We start from the raw sequence: 22,540 nt of genomic DNA, 5'->3' as shown, positions 1-22,540 counted from the left end.
ATACGGATTCTCATTATCACACTTTAATGCAGTTTGTGCTTAAAAGTGCATTGTGAGCTTTTATGAGCTTTATTGTTCTTTTAAATAACACTTCTAAAACCATTACTGAATATTTGGATGCTGCTGTGACTTTCTCTGTACTACTCCAGGAAAATCCAAAAACTAAGGCCCACGTCTAAAGACCTTCACTAGAAGTTTTAAGCACATAATTAAAAATAAAGATTCTACTAAAAGAATTTTGATTACTTTTTCTGCAAAGTCTGGCACTTGTGTTCTGAATAAACAGCTAAAATAAGAGAATTGAGTGAAAGTTTATCAATTTTTTTTGGAAAGGAAATGAGGAAGATTACAGTGAAAATTTCAAAAATAACTTGAGGCTTTTGCCTGTGTGTACATTAAGCAAAAAGAGACTTCTGTGAAGGGAGTTCTGCTTGAATGGTGGGTTGTGTGATGTTCTGTGGTCATTTACGGTTTTATGTGGACATCAATATAAGTAGTAATGCTTCCAAATGTAGTTCAGCTATTAAAGTGCAATAACTTCAGTTGATTTCTCTTGAGACATTGCATTTCTTCCTTTAAATAAGTTGTTTGTTTGGGTTTTTTCTTCAGGGAAGTCGTTTCTAAGGAATCGTTTGTTTAGAGGACTTGACTCCTGGCCTCCATCCTTTTGTGTATGTATTCATATTTTTGGGTTTATTTAATTTCTAAATAGTTCTACAAATTAAAAACCTGGGCTTTTCATTGAAGCTATATGCCCTGTGACACATGAAGAAGCTGGGAGCTAGTGTTCTCTGCCATTTGAAGTGACCTATATTAACATTGGCTTGTAACTTGCAGTGCAGTGGGAGAGGAAATGTCAGCTCTCCTTTTTAGTAGTGCAGTCCTTTTTTAGTCTGTGGTATTGAAAAAAAATTAATCGTAATGATCAGAAAAAAGAAGCCAGGAGAATAATTTGATCATCTAATTGTCTTGTGAATAATAGAGCAATAAAATTAATTGGATGGTAAAAGCAAGTAAAAGTTTTCCATGTAATCAGTGGATGAGTGGAAAAGCATTTTTGCCTCTTAATTAGCTGATAACGTGAGGGCATTGTAATTAAATATTGCCTGTTAGCTTTGATTTCATACAGCTTGGTTAATTGAAGTAAGCTAACTCCTTGATTCTAATGTTGCCATCTCACTTTGTCTTTTTAACCTTTTCAGCTTCTCCTTTTCAGCCTTTTTTTTAATTTAAAGGATACTTGGAAAATAAGAATGGTACTCACTTCAATGTCTCAAATACTGAACTGAATTAATATTTGTATGTGTAGCAGCACAATAAATAAAGCTTCAGTGCCATTTTATATCCCTTAACTTCTAAACTCATCTATAATGTTTATGAAGCTTGGTAATAGGGAGGAATTTGGACTAGATGCTCATTGTAGTTCCCTTCTAACTGGAATACTCTATTTTACTGCTGCCCAAGTACTATGGATAATTAATCATTACAAATGTAAGGAGTGTTTTTTAGGGGTAAAGGACCAGACATGGTTTTTTAAAAATGTAAATCTTTTTAAGATTTTTAAGAGCAAGAGATCAGTTTACTGCTGACTTTTCCACGTTGTTTATTAAGCTCTTCTTGATCCTTCTTTAGTCATCTGATACTTTACAGCAATGTGTAAATTAATATCTTCTTTACAGACACGAAAACCTCGCAGATTTGACAGTGAGCTTCCAGATATCTCATTGAGTGACTTGCAGTTTTTGCAGTCTTTCTGTCCTTCAGAAGTACAGCCATTACTCAGGTAAGGCACCTCTTTACAATTTGTGTGTTACAGAAATAGGTCTCCTGGGGGTCCCATCCTCATCAGTTTTCCACCCCCTTAGGTCATTTTCCATAAAAAACAAACAAGGATTTTCTGATCTTATTACCATTCTTAAGCAATGATCTTCACTGACTTAATGCAGATACATATGTATTCCAAGTTCTGATGGTTTGAACATACCTATTCTGTATTGAGATGTAAAGGATTTTGGGTGTTTCTTTGATCTACCTCAGAGATAAAAAGCAAAAAAATTGCTATCAGTTTTAAACTGAAATAAACTCATAACTATGTTTTGTCAGATCAGAATGAGATTTGATACTTGTTTCTTTTGCTCTTTGTTGTGTGGTATTCTGTAGGAAATAAAATAATGTCTTTAGCTCAGCATGAGATCATAGAGATCTCCTATATTCAATTACTACTTTTTCTCCAATTTTATTAGCCTGAATTTGCTAAAAAGTGCATTTTCTTAAGTGCCTCTGCTGTCAATGGAAATCCATCATTTTGAGTAGAAGCTCTATTTCTATGTTTCTTACTTCCCAATAGTGAGGCAGACATGCATATGTAGACAGGAAAGCTACTGGTTTGTCTTAGAAGCAATTTATGGAATTAGTTCCTTATCTAGAACTTGGAGCTATCTAGTGAAAAAAGATGACTGCTAGTGTGAGCTTCCAAACTCAGAGCAGTCAAGGTGGGGAAATGCCAACCAAGATAATGGGCCAGAAATGGGTAGTAGCAAGTTGTGTGTAAGGTCCTGCCTAGGAGGAGATCTGTCAGTATGACCGCATTCAGATCATCATCCTCCTCCTCCTGAAAGAGATCTGCAGTTAGAGATTTGAGATTTGCTGTGATTCCTGTTTTTTGGTTTTTTGTTTATTTGTTTGTTTTGGGTTTTTTTTTTAGCCCCAGGCCCACAGTCCCACAAAACTGGGATTGCATTTACAAAGGTAAATGCAAGAGGAGGATGCTTCACTGTCATCTGTCAGGTCCACCAACAGTGTCAACCTAATACCTGTTATTGGTGCATAAGGCAGGAGCTGGATTCACTGCTTTTGTTCACCTGTCTTTTGGACTGGCATTCTTTTTGATTCAGAATTCCTGGCTATCTTTATGATAGTGTTGGTGGAGTTAACAAGTGTAGTGAGCTTAGTCACCATCACAGTGGATTTGCCATAGGTAATTTTATAGCTGATGTACCCTTTTAATTTCTCTTGTTCTGCTCCTTGGGTTGCTCCTCATCTATTTTGTGGGGAAAAAAGTGCAAATATAAGATCTTATTCCTAATGCTTACCTGATTTTTTTAATCTGTGAGAATTTTACAATCTTCCTGGATGTTTATACTGAGATCAGGAAGAATTTTGCCCTGCTATAGTCAGAAAACCAATCACTGACTTAAGACGTTTCATTTGGTTTGAATTGTAGTGACATAACTTTCCACTTGATGGCAATAGAGGTGGGATTATGTCATTCCTCCTGGTTTCTGGGCTCAGGGTTGCATTTGGTGAAAAATACAGAGGATAGTGTTGAACTTGTAACTTGTGTGGGTAAAAGCTGTCACACACCTTGGTTCGATGCTGATCTTCAGGAGAAAATTGAGAGCAGTACTTTCTTTGGTGTTTTCATTTAACATGTAAGGAGTAAGCAATAAGCAAAACTGAGACCCACCCAAAGTCCTTTTCTATCAGCACTGAACCTCTCAGCAGCATAATTAAAATGATGTTTTCATTTACTTACAGTGCTTCTGTCTTCTGAAATTGTGTTTGAGCAATGATTGAAATCTTAATTCTTCAAAAATACACTTAATGCCACTTGCCCTATATATTGAGTAGAGAATGCAGAATACATTGAAGTGTCATCTGCTTTTACTATATTGTTAGTCTAGATGAACTCTTGCTTCATGTTTTCAACTTATCTTGCCACACTTGAAATGTGATCAGGATGCATTAATCAGTTGTTTAATTTTAGGTTACCTGTCATGAAAATAAAACAGTAGAGAATTAATTGCTTCTTCAGAGGAAGAGCTGGATTGGAGAGAATCCAACTGGAGACAAAATATAGTCATTTGCAAACACAAGTGCTTCAATTAGAAATCTAATTACTTCTGTTACTGTCATTGGAACTCTAGGTACTACTGGCAAATGATTTCCTTGGGAGGAAAGACTGGAATTACTTGCTCATTACTGTGTTTATTGTTACAGACTCCTTAAAAGTGCCCAAGTTTTTAATTTTAAACAAAAATACCAGGGAGTCTTCATAGACTTTTTTTTTCCATATAAAATAGATGAAATTAAGAAAGTACAGACCTTACACAGAGGCAAGCTTAGTATTGTTGAAATATACACATAATAATTTAGTAGATTGGAGTATTAAATTAACAGCGTGGAAAAAAGTAATCCTGTACTGTTTTTAAGGGTTCCCATACTTTGTGACTTTGAACCTCTTCACCAGCATGTACGTGCTCTACATAACCTGGTCAAGGCAGCACAGAGTTTGGATGAAATGTCACAAACTATTACAGACCTGCTGAATGAGCAAAAGGTATTTTTGCTTTTCTTTATCAATAAAAAAGATAATATTATATTTAAAACAGTAGAATATTTTCATAACATTGTTTTATCAAACACTTTAGAATGCATCTTTTTTTTTTCCTGATATGAAGATTACCTGCGTAAGTTTTCTTTCTAATCATAAACTAGTAAATATTCTGAGAATATTTACAGATGTTTGTATTCCACAGAAGTTGTAGAGGTAGAGTTGCTCTGTTCACGTTTTTGTTTTCTGTCACTTTCAAATCTTCTGTCTGCAGAATGCATTGCTTCAGTTTGTATTCAGGGAATTTTTTACTTCTCTGGATTTCTGTGTTTCTTAGGCCCTTTTGGCACAAGCAGTTAAGGAGATTTTGGGGCTTTGGTTGGCTGTTGTGCAGTCTTTCTCTTTGAGTACAGAAGGAACAGATGGTAAAAAGATCCCTTCCCTAGTTTCACTCTGCCTGTCAAGCAGATTCCTTCCCCTAGAAACTGTGTTTCTGCCAATCACTTCTGCTTCTGTGCATGCAGCCTCTAAATTCCATAGTATACCCAATAGGTTCCTTTTAGCTTCTGACTGTGGCCTTTCTCAGGGAAACACTGGGTGAATTTAGCAATGCTTAAGATTTTTTTTGTGAAGTTGACTGCTTCAAACTGAGTTTCTTTTGCTGTAGAAAATCGATAGGTTTTTTCAGGGGCTGTGTTATTGTCTGCAGTGTAAATTCTTGAATGCACTTGGCTGACTGGGAAGCATCTTATATAACAGATAAAGCTATGGTCATGTTTAATTTTGAATAGCAATTTCCTGTTTAAAGCAAGTGACATGAAGTTCTCTATCTTTTGATTTCTCTGGGATTTGAACAGGAGATTTACTGAAAATCTTTTATTTATGTAAAATATGAAATCTGGGCTGCTCTTTGTTCTGTAATATAGAAAAGGTATATTACTTAAGTATTATTTCCCAGCTATTTTCTCTTTTTATGAAGATTGTTTTTCAAATGAACAGCCATTAAGAATAAGAATATTAGGGCCTGAACACTGTAACAGCCATTGAAATTGCTGGAAGTGAAAATCTGTGAAATTTTGGTGTTTTCTGAACATGCCCTTACAACAGACCTTGCTCTAAAATATAGACATTCACTCCCAATATGGAGTCCCAAATCCTGAAATTTATCTTGTAAGAAATTAGGATAGTGACAGTTGTTCTAATAAATTATTTTTTTCACAAAGGCTTGCAGTGTCAGAAGAATGTGAAATTTAGGTTTTAATTCAAAATAGGCACAAAAACATTTAGAAAGATAAGCAGGAAATATATCTGAATTTGTGAAGTTTGTAATTTCCCCTTCTTTCTTCAGACATACTTATCTGAAAAAAATGTATAAGTATCTGGCTGTACTGAAAAAGATGTTTGCCAAATCAGGAAAATACACTCTTTTATTTTGCTTTTGTTTGACTAATTTGGATTCTTCACTCACACAGAAATGTCAGGTGCTCAGACAGATTTGGATAATTGTCTCTTTCCTTGGAACAAATTTCATTGCACAATCAGAGCTGGGCCATTCATGATGTCATCTTGAGAATGCCCATCTCTGTGTGTCATTTCAGTGATTCATTTGAACTCTTTTTGGAATTGAAGCAAACAGATTTGTCAGAGATCTTTTACTTTTCAAAGGCAATGTTGTTTTTACTACTTGATGAAAGACACAAGGTCTTTCTCTGTGTTGTTTTACTCTGCAGCTAATATAGAAGTGTTTTTTTAAATTGTATTACTTTTGCCTGTGTAGAATTACTGAAGTAATTTTTAAAATGCTCCTTTTTATATCTTCAATATTGCTGAGAATTCACAATAAATAATTAGAAGAATAAATAAACATTTAATAATTGTCATGAAGATACCTACATCTTCATGCATCCACTTTTTCTGGTGGTGAACTGTCACTCAGCTTGGTGCAGAGTTGGCTGTGCAGGTGTTGAGTGCTGCCCATATTATTATTCTCATACTCTACAGAAGAGACACATTCGACCCTGGCATTTCCCTTTCCATACTAGTGGCAGCAGAAGCTTGGTTCTTCAGATTTGACTGGGATAGTTTCCCTGGATTGTTGGTAGTGCAGCAGTTTAATTCTGTCTGGGTCAAGTGAAAGTTCATCCTACTGCATCAGCCACAGCAAGTGTCCTTTGATAGTTGCTTTAGGCAGGAGGGAAAAGTTGTGGCTGCAGACAAGGGAGTAAAGAGCAAGTCAGAGGAGATTGAATTACTTACTGGGGGTGTTGAGAGTATTTCTTTTCAAGTGTCTCCATAGGTCTTATTATTTCAGTTTTCAAGTTCATAGAACATTAATGATAATTTTTTACTTTAGTACTACATTGGAGTAGTTAAATGACACTTTTTGTGGATGTTTGTTTAATTTGTTAATACTTTGAAATCTATTTTCATTTTTAAGACTTTCTGCTTATTCTTTGTAATTTAATAGCCTCAAAGACGTTGCTGTGCCCTCTTATTTCCGTAATACAAAGTTTAAGCAGTTCAGCAATTGGCTTAAAGATGTCCAGGAAAAGCTAAGGTGCCCATGGGTAAGATGATTAAGGTGTCTTCTCAGTGATTAGTAGGTAATTAACATATGCAATCCTTTGGTATTAAAAGTTTTTGTTATAAGGGAAGCTGGCTTTTCAAATCAGATCATAAATCTACCATTTCTTCTAGTTGAGTTGGAATTGAAACACTGCTTGTAATCTTCCTGAGAATTGCAGTATTCCTGATTATTGTTTTTTGTAGTAACATAATTAGAGCAAGGCACGTAGTCTTGCAACACCTGAGAACTTGGAAATTAATTCTGGTTTTCTGTCTCTATTTTTTTGTTGTTTGCTCTTGACTTCTCTTCCTTTGTCATGACAAAAATTAGTGTATGACATGTGGATACATTGCTGCCTGTAGATTGTGAACAGACTAGATGGCAGGCACAGGCTTCTCAGTAAACAGTCTTTGTATAGTTTCAGACACTCAAAATGTGAAGTTTAACTCTTCTCTAAGCAGTAATCTTGTGCTCTCATTAGACTCCCAACTCACAGAAGCCACTGCTGAGGGCATGTAGTGTTCTACAGCCCCAGGTCATGAGGAAACAGAGTTCCTTATTGCTCCACAGAGTGACTATTTTTTTTTTCTTCTTTATGCTAAATCCTTACTCTTTATCTTCTAGGATGATTCTGCAGGGTTGCCAAAAGTAGATACTATCATTCTTTTGCATGTGAGTTTCTGTAGGACTTTCCCATATTCAAAGTCTTTGAATTGCTTTTTTTAGTGTGTGGTTGACATCTGTGATGATAGTTTTTGTAACTGTTTCTGGTATATTAATGGTAGATGTTTGTCACTTAAAGCATGCTTTGAACCTAGGCATGTATCAGCATACACAGTATCCTTCAACATCTATTTTTGTAAGTTTTCTTAGATAAACAACAAGATGAAATTAAGTCCAAGGGAAATGCTTAAACCTGGGCTAATAGGATCATTTAGAAATGAGCATTTCCTTTTCATTTTTTTGTTTCATGTCCTCTTCACTTTTCGTAAATACAATATTCTATATGCAATGATCACAAGGGTTTTTTACAATGTATTTAAAAACCATTGTATGATTTAGATTCATAAAGATACAAAAGCTAAGAGAGCTGAGGTGAAAATGCAACTTTGCTAAATAGATGAGTGTTGAAACTGGAGATAGATTCTTCTTAAATCACAGCTGAGAATTGTTAAACATGCTATATCTCCTTTAAGGAATATTTCCTTGGTGCAGAGGAGGGCAAGATACCTCTTTGAGTAACAATCATTTGTACAAGATGGAGACAGCAAAAAATGGCTATTTATACCACAGCTGATCAATGTCTGTCACTTCTGGGATTTTTGCTGTTGCTGAACATTCATTGCCAAGCTCCACTAACTGTTGCCAGTCAAGTAGCTGAATTCAATGGATGGCAGAGGTCTTTCAATAATAGCAAACATAGTAAATAACACCAGACATGCATTCTAGTTGCATTGAGGCAGTGTGGATGGTTTGGGAAAGAGGCATGAGCAAGATCACAGAATTTATTAGCTGGAGGCAATGTTGGATTGTTGAAGAGCACCCCCAGATTTCCAGCACTTTGAGACTGAACACTTTATGGGAGTTTTCTGCTAGAAAAATTCCCATGAGTTTTTCTTCAGGAACTATTTCTTTTCAAGATTGTCACATTTCTTATATGAATAAAATCAAACAAGTTCTTAGTGATGAAGGATGGAAGAGCAAGGTAATAGTTGAGCTATGATGTTACAGAGAATGCATCTGGGATCTTTCAGAGCACTGATATGTTCAGAAAACTTTGCATCTCTTCCAGTTTGTGATCCTGATGATCCTGTGCATACCCCTTAATTGTGTGTCACAGCTACTTGCCTTATGTATTTTAACTGTGTGTGTTTCACTATAATTTTCCTAGGAAAAATTGGCTTCTCTATCCATCCTATTACAAACTTTTTCAGGAATGCGTCTTTGTTGGATACTGAGGCTGTACATTGCTTTTTGACTTACACTGGAAAGTGTTCTGCACTTGCTGAAGCTTAAGGTTTATTTTTTTGTCTTAAGAATCTATAGATGTATCGTTGGCATTAGGGCTTCCATATTCTATGTTGTGTATAATGGTTAATAGCTTAAAGGTACTAAAGGAGTTTTTAATTACAATATTGGCAATAACAGAATAAAAATATTTTAGTAATGAAATTTTTAGGAAAACTGAAATAAGTAGGCTGTAAAGAACCAGTGCTATTTCTGACTGGTAAGATACAGTTGACTATGCTCTACGTAGGACTTTGGGCTAGGTGAACATTTAATATTTATGTGTTTACAAATGATGTTTTTCTGAAACTTAATGGAAGATCTCCTTGATTTTCTGCAATTTTTGCTTAAGTTTTAGTAGTACATATTTTTGATTGTTACAAATAATAAGGCTGATTTTTTAAAATTCTTGTTTTGCCTGGTGGTTTTGAATTAATTTTTAATATTAACAGTTCTGCTTATTACTTTGTGTTCATTTCTTGTTTTATAACTTGTAGGCCTCCAATAGTCAAGCATCGCCACAATCTGCTACCACGCCAAGGACGGAAAGTACTACAGGAACCGCAATTGCTACCTCTTCAAGAACTCCTCCATCACTCAGTCTTCAGGGTCCCCTGTGTCCTCCTGTGTGTCCCCCAGCTCCTTTGGAAGAATTGTCTCCAGACAGCATTGATGCTCACACGTTCGATTTTGAAACTATTGCCCATCCGAACTTGGAGCAAGCTCTTAAGCAAGGATCATTAGACTTGGATTCATTGGCAGAGAGTCCAGAATCTGACTTTATGTCAGCAGTAAATGAATTTGTAATAGAAGAAAATCCAGTGTCTCCTAATGTCATAAGTGACCCACAAAGCCCAGAAATGATGGTGGAATCTCTTTATTCTTCAGTTATCAATGCAATAGACAGTAGGCGTATGCAAGATACAAGTTCTTGTGTAAAGGATGTTTCAGTAGAAAATGCTTCTCTCAGTGTTTGTGTGGAGAAGTGTAGGGTTATTGCTCAAGACTCAAAGGTACATTTAAGAGGTATAAAAGAAGATCTTTGCCATTTCAAAACACTTGTACAAAGAGAACAGTGTGACTTTTCTAATTCATTAAAATGTACCTCCTTAGAAATAGTAAATACAATTGAAAAGGTAAAGCTTTCACTTGAAAAAACGCTAAATGATAAACATCAAAATGAATTACAGTCTTTGAAAAGTGAGTATGAAACTAAAATTAATAAATTACTGGAGGATGGTGAAGAAAGTAAAAAGAAAATCAAAAAGTTAAAAGGTGACCTGTTAGGTCTTGAGGAAGTTCTTCAGAATAAGAATGATGAATTTGCAATAGTAAAGAATGAGAAAGAAGCTGTGGTTTGCCTTCAGAATGAAAAAGACCAGAAATTACTTGAATTGGAATGCCAAATGGAGACACAAAATTCTGAAATCAAGGAACTGAGACAGTCACGTGAAATTGTACTTGAAGACTTGAAAAAACTTCATGTTGAAAACAATGAGAAACTACAACTCCTGAGGGCAGAACTTGAGAGTTTAGAGCAAAGCCATTTAAAAGAACTGGAAAGCAACCTACAAGCCAGGCATTTACAGGAATTTGAGAAGGTCCTAGCTGAGCACAAGGACTGTTTGGATAAGTTAAAAAAAGAGAACGAGCATAGACTTGAACAAATGCAGGAATCTCATGAGGTAGTTATGAAAGAGAAACAACAACAAGTAGAAGAGTTACAACTGAAGGTTTCAGATCTGTCTGATTTGAGGTGCAAACTAGAAGTTGAACTTGCCCTGAAAGAGGCAGAAACTGATGAAATGAAGCTTCTTTTGGAAGAAAGCAGAAACCAGCAACAAGAGACCTTAAGATCTCAGGTTGACAAGGAAACGGAAAGCTTAAGAAAGGAGATAGATAAATTAAACAATAAAATACAAGTCAGCAGTGATGAACATCAAGTGGGCTTATCAGAACTAAGGACTCTGATGACAATTGAGAAAGATCAGTGTATTTCTGAGCTAGTAAATAGGTATGAAGAAGAATCAAATTTGCTTAGAACTGAATTAAATAAAGTAACGCTTCTTCATCAAAAAGCTGCTGAGGCAGAAAAAAGACTTTCAGAGCAAATAACAGAACTGAAAAGTAAGTTAGAGTTGGAAATGACTGCCCTAGAGAAGGAAAAAACAGAAAAATTGTCTCTCAGTGAGAAGCAGGAAAAATATGAAGCTATTATCCGTAAGCTAAAGGAAGAGAAAGAACTGTTAATATCTAACCAAGAACAAGACAGGCAGTTGCTCATTCAGAAGCTCAATTGTGAAAAAGAGGATGCAGTACAAACTGCTTGTAAAGAGTTGGAATTACAGAGGGAAGCTGCTGAAAAAGGGCTTTTGGAAAAAATACTGCAACTTGAGATGCAAGTGAATCAGAGGTACTGTAAGAATTAAGTTACTGTGTTTTCCTAGTATTTTAATCAGTATGGTATATTCATGACATGCTGTGCAGTAACTAAGATTGTTGTATTTGTAATAGTGCTTATCTGTAATGGTTTCTATATTCACATTTTAAAATGTTTATAGGTAGTGGTGTTCCCATATCTGTGGTTAGTCTCAAGGATGGTAAAATATCTTATACAGGATTATTTCAAGACAGCAATGAAGGTTTTATATTTCAGTCATGTTGAAGGAGTGTTTTCACAGTAGCAAATTGCAATTTTGGTGGTCTCAGCTCCTCTCTCTTTTCCCATCCTTGCTCTGCTAGCACTGTGGGAGCATGTAGTGGCTGGCTTTTTGGTAGCCTGATAACTTTCTTTATTGGCTAACTGTACACCAGCTTGGTGATAATGGGGCATGAAAACTTGTGTGGGAGTTGATACAGGATTGACTGAGAGCTGTCCCATGGCCACATGGACTTCCAATGACCTTTGCTGCCCCACTTACCTATTTCAGTTTGTCTTCAGTTTGTCTTCAGTTTGAACTTCATAATGAAACACCAAGGTGCAATATAATCTTAAAGAACATCCTAACATCACAATTTTTCGTTGTTAATTTCTGCAGAGATTTTTCCATTTTAAAAATACATTTTTTCCCTAGCCAAGAATGTGTAGAATTATTCTTTTTATTGTATCTTACATACTTAGCAGTTTGCCAGCAGCCTACATTATGTTGTTATAGAATGGAAATAGTAGAATTTTTCCATGTGACTAAGGCTTAGCAACAGTATTTTTTTTAAATGTTAGCATTTATCATTTATGTACTTTTGGTGTGAATCAATGCAGCAGATAGATCTTGTTTGTAAAATATCTTAATAGAGAAATTTTTTTCCCAGGTATTAGGCTATACCAAGTATGTGAAATGGGAAAAGATCAATAAAATGGACAGAATTGACATAAAAGCAAGAATACTGCAAAAAATGAGTACAGACTTAAGTTAGCTTTTAAATTTTTAGTATCAAGGTACTGTTAAAAGAAAAAAAGGTAGGAGAGGGGAGGTCATGCAGAGTCCAACAGCATAGTCATAGTCCAAGGGAAATGAGAGTATCTGTTTCACTGGAATTGTCTGCTACCTCAGGATTTTCACATGCGAGCAAGTCCATGATTATGTGATGTTGTGTTAGTGCCTATGTTTGCTTGTCAGTGTATAAAGAAATGCATCAAGATAATATTGCTTCTTTGAATTAAGATTGGGATAATGAAATCTAAGAACAGCCCTTCTTAATTGAAGAAAATATTCTCTTAATGAAATATGGTGTGATGAGAAGAAAAAAGATAAATTCTGCATTCTTTTCCTTTTCTGTGTATTTATGCATTGTAGAAATTTGAAGAACTTGACTCAACAGGAAAAAGATGTAGCTGTGTCATCAGACTTTTTAAAAATCCACCTACACTTAACTTTCAACTTGTGATTACAGCTTTGTGTATTCTTATCCAAACTGGATAAAACAGATAATGTATTTCAAAGAATTATTATCTGCTTCCATCCAAAGAAGTGCTGTTAGTTTGTTACAAAGTTCTGTAAAGTAATTTAATTTTTAGTGTGACATTGAAATATATTTTGCCTCCTCAGGGTTCTTTTTATGCCTTTGTTCTGCGATTATTTTTTTTTTCTCTAGGAATCAAGATATACACTATGTTTTTATCTCCAAAGTGCTCATATGTTGAGTAAATCTGTCCTATGATTTCAAAGTCACTATTTACTTGTTTGATTTTTGAATTCTTAAAACCCCAAGCTATGTCAATAACTCAGGTTGATTTGTTATTCTCCCTCATTGTTTAATAGTTGTAATGGTAGAAAACAACTTTTATTTGGCATGTGACTATATGTTTGTTGTTTTCTGCAAGACTAATGTTACATAAGCCATTCAGAAGAGTAATATTACATAAGCCATTCAGAAGGTACAGACAGAGAGACAGATTGTTAAATTTTACCTGAGTATTGCACTGGTGTCAGGAATTTAGTTTTTTCCATGAAAACTAACATAAATATTAAGAGGCAACAAAGGAATATTTGCTATCCATGCATTACCACAGTATAAAAATTAACATAGTTTGGTATGTCTGAAAATCAAGTCATTTTGATTAAGAAAGATAATAAAACTGCAAGGCATTTGTAGTTTCATTTACTCTTTCTGCACTACGTAGTAGTGTAAAACAGTAGAGAAAATCACAATATCTTTAATGACTTGTTGTTAAGTATTTTGAAACAGTATTCTGGTTAGTACTCTAAAGAATGTTAAAAGTAGAATAGGAATCCCAACTGCTTTAAAGATGGAATTACTGCTTTGGTATCTTGCAGTCTTAGTATTGCCCAGCCACTTCTGTCAGACCACCATATGTAGTGGAGCTTCACAGAGTGCATGTCCTCTCTCTCTCCTAGCTAGGCTTCATTTAGAAATAAATTGAAATTTAATCAAGCATGAAAATGTTTACTTGGTGGCACAAAAAATATTTGCCTGTTTCATGACTTTGTTTTCTCTGCTTATTTTACTTCTGACTTCTATAATGTCAGAGGCTGTTTAGCCACTCTGAGAACTTCGGTTGGCTTTTAGAGCTCTTTTATTTAGAGGTTCTTATGGGCTTTTTGAGTGCTTAGCTGCTGCATAATAGTTTGTATATTCAGTATATGCCCATGTGGTAGAACAAGTAGAAGTGTTACTAAGTACATTCTTTGTCATCTTAGAGCAATGCAAGTGTTTGCTTGCAAAGAAACCCCAATCTGAAGATATGTGCTTTTGGTATCTTGAAAATAATGAAGCCATTAGCCATTGTCACTGTTGCTGTAGTTGACAAGAGCTTTTCAGTTTAAATATATAAACTTACTGCCTGGTACAGTGATGAGGTATAAAAACTAGTAATGTGCTAGCATCCTTTGCAGAACAACAATATCATTTACTTGGCTGTCATTTGCAAGCAGTACTCCAGGCAATCCATCTGAGAGGCAGACAATTTCTGCTTTGGTTTAGTTCAGCTAAGAGCTTTGGGTTTAAATATGATTAGTTGTAATATCAATATGGTTTAAATATGATTCTGGTGCAGATGAATAATAGAAACTTAAAATAATACAATTTTTCACAATTGTTGCCCAACAGCAGGGTTTCTCTATTCTAAAGTTCTTCAGAGGTGTTCTTGATAACTCAAGCCAAAGCACAGAAGAGTGTAGTTAGTTTTTGCATCAGTGGTGCAAAAATACTTGGCTTATGTAACATTGTTTTAAAAGCCATTTAAGGTCATTATCCTGTCTTTGTGACTGTTGATGGTTTCCTTCCTTTATGATCATCACTGCTGTCCTCCAGATTCTGCAATCCAGAGTTTTGAGTTTCACATCTGGATTCCTTAGCATCAGATTTCTGCTGAATTATTTTCCTTATGTGATATTTCTGAAGGCTTTGCATTTTGACATACTTAGTATCTTTGTGAAGTTGATAGTTTCTTTTTACTACTTTCCTGACTTTCTGTTGCATTACTAAAAGTATAAACAAAAGTCCTCTCCCACCACAAAACTTCAAAATTAAAGCCAGCATGCTATGCTAAAAACAGAGAAAGCCCAAGTAAGAATTGGTGAGATGCTCATGATTAAAAAGTAGAACTTGAAGTTAGTAATGGTTTAATTGTAATATAGTATTTTGTAAATATTTCAGAAATAATGTCTCAAAATGAACGTCTGACTTCTTGTGTGTATGTTTATTTCATGTATTGTGGGGCTTGGTATATGCTGCACATTTAAAGCCTAAAATTTTCTTTTAAGTCCTCCTGCTGAATCATCTGCTGAATCAAACTTAGTCGCTGAACTTCAGGAGAAGCTTCAGGAAGAAAAAATGAAGTTCTTAGAGCAACTTGAAGAACAAGAGAAAAGAAAAAATGAAGAAATGCAGAACATCAGAACATCACTCACTGCAGAGCAGCAGGTAAAGCTGATTTTTTTAAAAATTATTTTTGCTTCCAGGACAGTTGTGTTCTTTTGCTGCTTTGAAGTTAGAGTACGGTTTTCTCTTTTGCTCTGTAACACTTGCACATTCTAAACTTGTGTGATTATCTGAAGCCAGGATATGATGTGTTAATGTAGTCAAACATTTAAGCATTAAGGAAAAAAAAAATACAACAAAGAAACAAACAAAAAAATTCCACTGGAAAAAAAAAAAGCAAAACAGAAGGCGAAACCAATTACCAAACAACTGGCAATCCAGAATCAATTTTTGTGACTTCTTTTGCTTAAGTGCTTGGAATCTATATTCATTCATTTCTTCAACTGCAGAAAGAGACCAGGTATTAAAAAATTTGTGGACAACACTAAATTAATTATTTGAAATACTAATTGATCTGGAATCAATTAGTATTTCACTAGCTTTTAAAGTTTATTACCATGGACAGGTGGTGTTTTGAGGTTCAAACAATGTATGTTGCATTTTAAGTAATAAACTTAAAGCCACTGTGTAGTCCTTATCTTGATGAAAAATCACATTGCACTGGATTATTATTTTACATCTGTATCCACACATTTTTTTCCTTTCAAAACATCTTGAGCCTCTTAGTTTCTGTAGAGGAGTCTCAAGTTCTTAAATTAAATCTGTTAGTAACAGCTATTATCTGCAACTTTGTTGCATTTAAACACTGAGAAAGGATTTTCTGTTTTAAGCACTTCTCCTTACTGTAGCTGTGGTAGGATCAAATAAGGACAAAGAGACAAGGGTGGTGATCAGCCAGCTTGGTGAATGAATGCAATGAATCACTTGATGCAGGGAGTAGGGAACACAAAATTGCAGATGGCTGTAAAGAAAGGGGTCTTACTGCAGTTGGGCTGCAAGCATTAATGCTGAAGTTAGCCTTACATAGTAAATCTAATAGGAAATTTTTTCCTAGATTGATAATAATTCGATTTATTTTTCCAATATTTCTTAGTATTCCATTTTCCTCATTATCTAATAGTATTCTTCATTTCTGGAGCAGAGCATGGAAGGGAGGGTTCTGAGGCATTGACAGCAAATTCCAAGGAAAGCTGGAACCTTTTAAAAAAAACAACAAACAATAAAAGACCCCAACCAAAGCAAACAAATACCCCAAACCCAGAAAAAGGGTGTAACAGTCAGTGCTGACAGTTTACTTCACTGCCTCTGCTGATTACTGAATATTTTGGCTATTTAGTCTTGCCTTTGTCTTTTTTGGGTTTTGTTTTTTTTTTTTTTTCCTCTGGGAAGTTTCCTTAGAGGTGTCACTTATGCTTTTGTTATGTAGACATATAACAAAGTTATATACATATGTGTATTTGTTATATACGTGTATATAACAGTTTTGTTATGCAGACATATAACAAAGGCTGCTGTGCCCTATGTAAGTTGTGTAGCCCACCAAATAGTTTGCATTTTAAGAGTTGATAGGCATATATCAAGAGAATCTTCAAAGTCACAGAAGAATTAAAAGTAATTTGAAATATCCTTTTAATAGATGGTTGTTAGTAGGTTTTGTCTGTCTCTTCAGCAGCACCCTAAGAGTTAAAGGGCACAGTGATCAGTAGAAGGACTGAAGAACTGGAAAGATTTGTTAGACTGGTACTGAAGGCTATGCTGGCCACTTCTTATGTTCACCTATTCAAGCTATTAACCAGGATTCCTGTGTGTCTTTTGCAATAATTAGTTGTTCACTGAAGAATTAATGCATGACTTGAAATGTATTTTTAATTCAGTTTATACTGTATTGGTAATGGTATTTTTTTTTCATTTGATGTAACATATCTGGATGCAGTTCAGCTTTATCTTAATAATATGAACCCTTCAAGTAACTGTTTTAAATATAGAATGCTCAAGTAATTTACATTAACTGGAATAAAAAGTATTCGTATTAAAGAAAAATCAACAACTTACGGTTTCTTAAAATTATTTCTTACTATACTACTTGTATGTATCAGGCTTGAGGGAATGAGAGGGTTAAAAATGAAATTAATTACAAAAAAATTTTAAAGAAAAACAAAAAATAAAATGTACTGGCATTTTATTTCTTCATCAAAGCAATAAGTAAAAAAGTTTTGATTTCTTCTTTTATTGTAGAAACTGAAATGCATGCTGTCTTTTTGTACTATTTTGCATTACGTTTTTACAGTACGTTCCTTATTTCAGTAATACTTCCTTTCTGTTTTCAGACCAACTTTAACACTGTTCTGGCAAGAGAGAAAATGAAAAAAGAAAACATAATTAATGATCTTAGTGACAAATTAAAAGTGCTTACACAACAGCAAGAAAAAGATAAGGGTAAGCAAGATTCTGAAGAAGTTTCATCTTTTCTAATAGGACTGTTCTATTCTTTGCAGATTGATTTTGATCCTTAGTGCTGCTGTAATTAAAAGAAATTCCGTTTATTTCTGTCCTAGATTTGATTGAAACACTTTCTGAAGATAGAGCTCGCTTACTTGAAGAGAAGAAGAAACTTGAAGAAGAAGTTAATAAACTGAGAAGTAGTAATTTTTCTCCATCAACCTACTTGGCAGTAGCATCAGAAGCTTGTGGAGCCTGTGCAGCTGATGTGCCCACAGACACAGAGAGATTGGTTGCTGACTTTGGGGCTGAGGGGAGAATGGATTCCACGATGGAAACCAGTATGATGGCTGTGCAGTAAGTATGGGGCATTAGAGTAGAATAAAGCATGCTCTTGTTCTGGAAATGTGTGCTCTTGGGGAGTGTGAAGTACAGGTGAGTGTGTTTAACTCTCCTGCCTTTGATGCTCTTCCTGTAAATATTCTTTTAAACATACATGTACATACAGTTGTGGTGTCACAATCATTAGGAATGTGTGGGTTTGGTGACTTTCAAGTGTGCAGCTTCAAGGTGAAACTTGGCCCTACAATCTTCATGTAAAAGAATATACCTAAGTATTCAAAACTTAAGTCAAACAGAAGGAAAATTGTAATGGTGAATGAGCTGGGAGGCTGCATTTTACTAACACATCTTTGGAATAGTGTCTCACTTTCATGCCACCAGCATTTTAAAGAACCCCAGGCTTCTCCTCCATACCATTCACAGAAGTAAGAAACCTGACAGGCAAACACACAAGAGGAGCAAGGTTTTTATCAGAGGACAAGAGCGAAATAGTTAGATGTACTTACATTGACTTTAGTCAGTGTGCATCACAACCAATGCTGCCTAACCCAGAATCACACACCCAGAGCACTTAATTGCTTTGTAGAAATAAAGATGAAAACTTGTCCTTGCCAAGTTAAACTTGCACTGATAATAAAACCAGGAAGTACCCCATCTTTAAAAAAAGAGCTGTTTCTTATAGTAATCATTCTAGCCCTGCACTCTCAAAACAGATGTACAAAAAAAAATTTAAGGTGAGATTGTGAACAAAAAAATTATGACCCAAGGTATGATTAGACAGAAACTTTCACAGGTTTCTGTTGACTGCTTCCTATTACATGAGAGCTAAACAGCCTTTTAACTGAAATGAAGTAATGATTAGTATGGTTTATTTATAATCTGTTAGTTTTCTGATAATTTTGATTGGATTTATAGCATGTTTCATCCCAAAACTTGTCTGTTTTCTCAACCAAATCACTTGGACTAGAAAATCATTGTTTCTTCCCTATTTAAACTGCTTTTAAAGTACATTATAACTGTTTTAGGAATTACTGTTTATGTTCTTAAGCAATTACTTGGGATGTTAGCATTTATTTTATCATGCTCCAGTACTCAGTTTATCCCACAGATGAAAGGCAACAAGTAGCAAGTTCACATTAGTGTCTCTACCAGAGAGTACCAGGGCACTTAAGAGTACTCCCCAGTAGCTTTTGAGCTACATACCAGGAAAATAGGACATGATAGAGCTGAATTGCAATATCAGGGGTTAACTGTCAAAGCATGTGGGGCTGTATCTTTCATCCTGGTGTCTTAAAAACAATGCAAAATACCAAGAAATGCCCTGATATAGCTTGATAAACTAATCAATGGCTGAAAATGCACTGGCTTGTTGCAACAAAGAACCTCTTTAGTTTAAAGAAAAGGAAAAAAAACTCCAAAACCCCATCCAGAAATATCGATGCTGATTCCTAAATGTCTTTCTATGCGGTTTCTTCTGTGCTAGCAAATGTATAACACTCCTCACTAAGTGAAGATAACAGGTGAGTGTGGAAAAGACAATTTTTGATTACTAAAAAAGGTTAGTTTTTAATCTCTCCATTTTCTTTCTTTTTTAGTGAAAATGTTCATATGTCTGAAGAAAAGCAGAGGATAATGTTGCTAGAAAGAGTGAGTAGATTGTTTGTTTGTCAGGTTATGTACTTACGACTAAGTACTTACAAGTATGTACATGTGAAGTGCTGTGGTCAGTTATATGCTCTGATGCATCATAGTGTCTGCAAGGATTATAAATATGATTTCAGGGAATCGTTTTTATTGTACTTTTGGATCACTGTAATTCACTGAAGTAATTCAAGATAACTATTAAAACTACTCTTGGCCTATCCTTGTTAGGTTCATCTGGGCTTTAGTACAAGTAACTGATCTGTCACTCTTTTTACTGATCTGTCACTCTTTTTAGGAGTGACAGATCATTGATACAGAGAATTTATATAGGGGGAAAAAAAGTTACAAATTCTTTTTCTAATTAAAAAACACAAAACAGCTGAACAGGATTTAAGGTTGATTTGCTACTTTCTCATAAAAATGGGTAATTTTTCCTCATAGACTGTATTCTTGGTAAAATGTGAGATTGACCTCTAGTAGTTACGCTGGAGTATTTCAGATTCTAGTAATTTTTAATTGGCCAGTCATATCTAACTTCATCTCAGTTGTCTTTGAAGTTGACCTTTTTTTTAAAAAAAAGGTATCATTAGCTTCCAACTTTTTAGGATCACTTGGACTGAAATCTGGGACCAAATAAAGAACAGGAATGCTTTCTGTTAATGGATTGTGACACTGTATGAAGCAACTGCCTGGATGTTTCTGACTATGAGCACATACATGCTTTTTTATGTCATTTGATTGCAAAGGTTTTTTCATGGGTAGAAGCTATAACATAATAATGTATTAGATTTCTTTTGCTGTTCTATTTACGTGTTTTTCTAACTGAAAGAGAAATATGACTATGCAGGTACAATCTTAGCATGGGGGTTTGTGTCACTAGGATACTTTCTAGACTTGAAGGGGTTTTTTGCATGTCTTTGTTCAAAAGATGCTTTGATAATTGTTTTAGAACTGAAGGATGTAGTATTGTACAAGTAGTTGGGCTCTAGTCATATTAGAACTTTAAAAAAAAAAAGTTTGTACTCTATGAAGTATAATATCCAGTTAATCAGATTAAGGTTTTCTTTTAGACTTTGCAGTTGAAAGAAGAGGAAAATAAGAGATTAAATCAAAGATTGGTAAGTATTTGTGCAATCCATTTTTTAAGTCTCATAAAAAAGTAAGAAAAGCTTAAAAATGTTAAGTTTGTTAATATCTAAGATTTTTTTTATTTATTTAAAAAATATTTAAAGTGTTAAGGCTAGTGGTGAATAGGGAACCTGATAACCTTCCAGAGGTTACATGAGCTTAGTCTTCTCATGGAAAAAGATTCACAGGATTGAAAAGTGACTTCTTCCCAAAGAACACAGACCATCCAGAGCTGGGGTAATGGGGTGGTAATTTCCGGGGCACCATGATTCAGTTTTCAGCAGCAGTAGATTGAAGGCCAGTTTACATGAGTACAAATATGCCTACACTTTAAGCATAATTGGGAGTGTTAACAATAACTTACAGATTGTTTTGGGAAAACTGCACCTGCCACCTTAGTAAGGTGTGAAACTGTAATTCTGCCTATTAGCTGGTGGCAGGCAGCCACCATATGAAATGCTACAGTAAATGCCTATGGAAGGAAAAATAATTTAGTGACAGAGTGCCCTTGATGCCTGTAGTATAAATTCTTCTCTTTTATTTATTCCCACTTTATCTGTGCTAGCAGGTCTCAATTTTAAGTCTTAAAAAATTCCTATGTGTATAGGTGTATAGGAAACAGGCACATCCTTTGGTTGGACTGGCCATGGAGATCACACTTTCTTTAACTGACAGGTGATACCTAAAAGTTTGGTAGGAACTGGTACCTCTGTAGTGAGAAGTTAGACTTCATACCAGGTGTAGGGAAAGATTGCAAGGCATCTAAAAGTATAATTTTTCAAGGATGATTTTTAATTCAGAATGTCAGTGAAATACACAGAATTTATTTAACTGTAATTTTTACAATAAAAACTCAAAATACACCCAGACAGTTTTGTAAACCTCTCTGTAGATTTCCTGAATCAAACCCTTGATCTCTTGTCATATTAGAGTAAAATAAAATGGAAGAAACAGTGTGTATGAGACAAATAGAGGATTATTCTTGTTATGATTAATACAAAGCCATGTAGGAGAAATTGGTGGTTCTTTGGTCTCTAAAGCAATTCAAATTTGATTTCTAAATGGAACTCTATAGCTTTGCAATTCCTTACTTATAAAGTGAATTTTTACATAGTGAGTTTTTATCATTTATCTCTTCATCCTTCTTTCCCTCTCCCCCTCCTTTTAAATGCCCTTCTAAAATTGAGGTATACATCAACACTTCAATACCCGTGTTTATTTCTATTGAGGTACTTCAGATAAGGAGCTCAGAAGGCATTATGTGTGAAAAAGAAATCTTCATGGGTCATTGGCTTTTGCAGAAGAACTTGTGGGTTACTTCTACAAGGACCAAAAAGGAGCTCATTTTAATACATGGAATGTTATTACAGGATTTTTGTTATAGTAAATGAGTTATTGAGAAACGAAACAATTTTTTCTGTATAAAGGCTATTACAATTGTATTAATAAAATATTCCTTACTAGGTTTTAATGTAATTATTCTCAGCATTCTAGTTTGTTCTGTTTTTCTTGAAGTTAGAAGTTAAGGAAAACTACAGAAATCAAGCTATTTTGTGTTTTCATTTAACACTTATTCCAGTTTGAAAATATAACAAGAAAATATCTGGTCTGTATATCTGAGGAGAACTCTCAAACTCTTCTGTAAACAGTCTAAACAAATTTGACAAATTTCATGCTAGCTGTGACTTTTTCAAGAAAGAAAGGTAGCCTCTAAATTTTTTTTTTAAATAATAAAAAATAAAAATTAAAAACAAAATTCTGAAGTTGGATCCTGTAAAGAAAACTGCTGAAAGTGTCAT

The 22,540-nt window shown here is 34.7% G+C and overlaps 1 protein-coding gene across 2 annotated transcripts in view; it reads left to right on the top strand.

Annotated features, from left to right (window-relative positions):
- The window catches only part of RB1CC1 (RB1 inducible coiled-coil 1), a 66,492-nt gene that overhangs the window by 37,229 nt on the left and 6,723 nt on the right, over positions 1 to 22,540 (top strand). For both annotated transcript variants that reach the window (XM_036400594.2, XM_036400585.2), the window contains exons 12-20: positions 610 to 671; positions 1,680 to 1,783; positions 4,213 to 4,339; positions 9,404 to 11,319; positions 15,131 to 15,290; positions 17,516 to 17,624; positions 17,744 to 17,984; positions 19,565 to 19,616; positions 20,684 to 20,731. In XM_036400594.2, coding sequence (XP_036256487.1) covers positions 610 to 671; positions 1,680 to 1,783; positions 4,213 to 4,339; positions 9,404 to 11,319; positions 15,131 to 15,290; positions 17,516 to 17,624; positions 17,744 to 17,984; positions 19,565 to 19,616; positions 20,684 to 20,731 — 2,819 coding nt within the window. The remainder of the gene's footprint in view (positions 1 to 609; positions 672 to 1,679; positions 1,784 to 4,212; positions 4,340 to 9,403; positions 11,320 to 15,130; positions 15,291 to 17,515; positions 17,625 to 17,743; positions 17,985 to 19,564; positions 19,617 to 20,683; positions 20,732 to 22,540) is intronic.

The sequence above is a fragment of the Molothrus ater genome, chromosome 1, assembly GCF_012460135.2.
Source record: "Molothrus ater isolate BHLD 08-10-18 breed brown headed cowbird chromosome 1, BPBGC_Mater_1.1, whole genome shotgun sequence".
Taxonomy (NCBI): domain Eukaryota; kingdom Metazoa; phylum Chordata; class Aves; order Passeriformes; family Icteridae; genus Molothrus; species Molothrus ater.
Note: the sequence above shows the minus strand (reverse complement) of the source record. Positions and strands in the feature narration are given on the sequence as shown.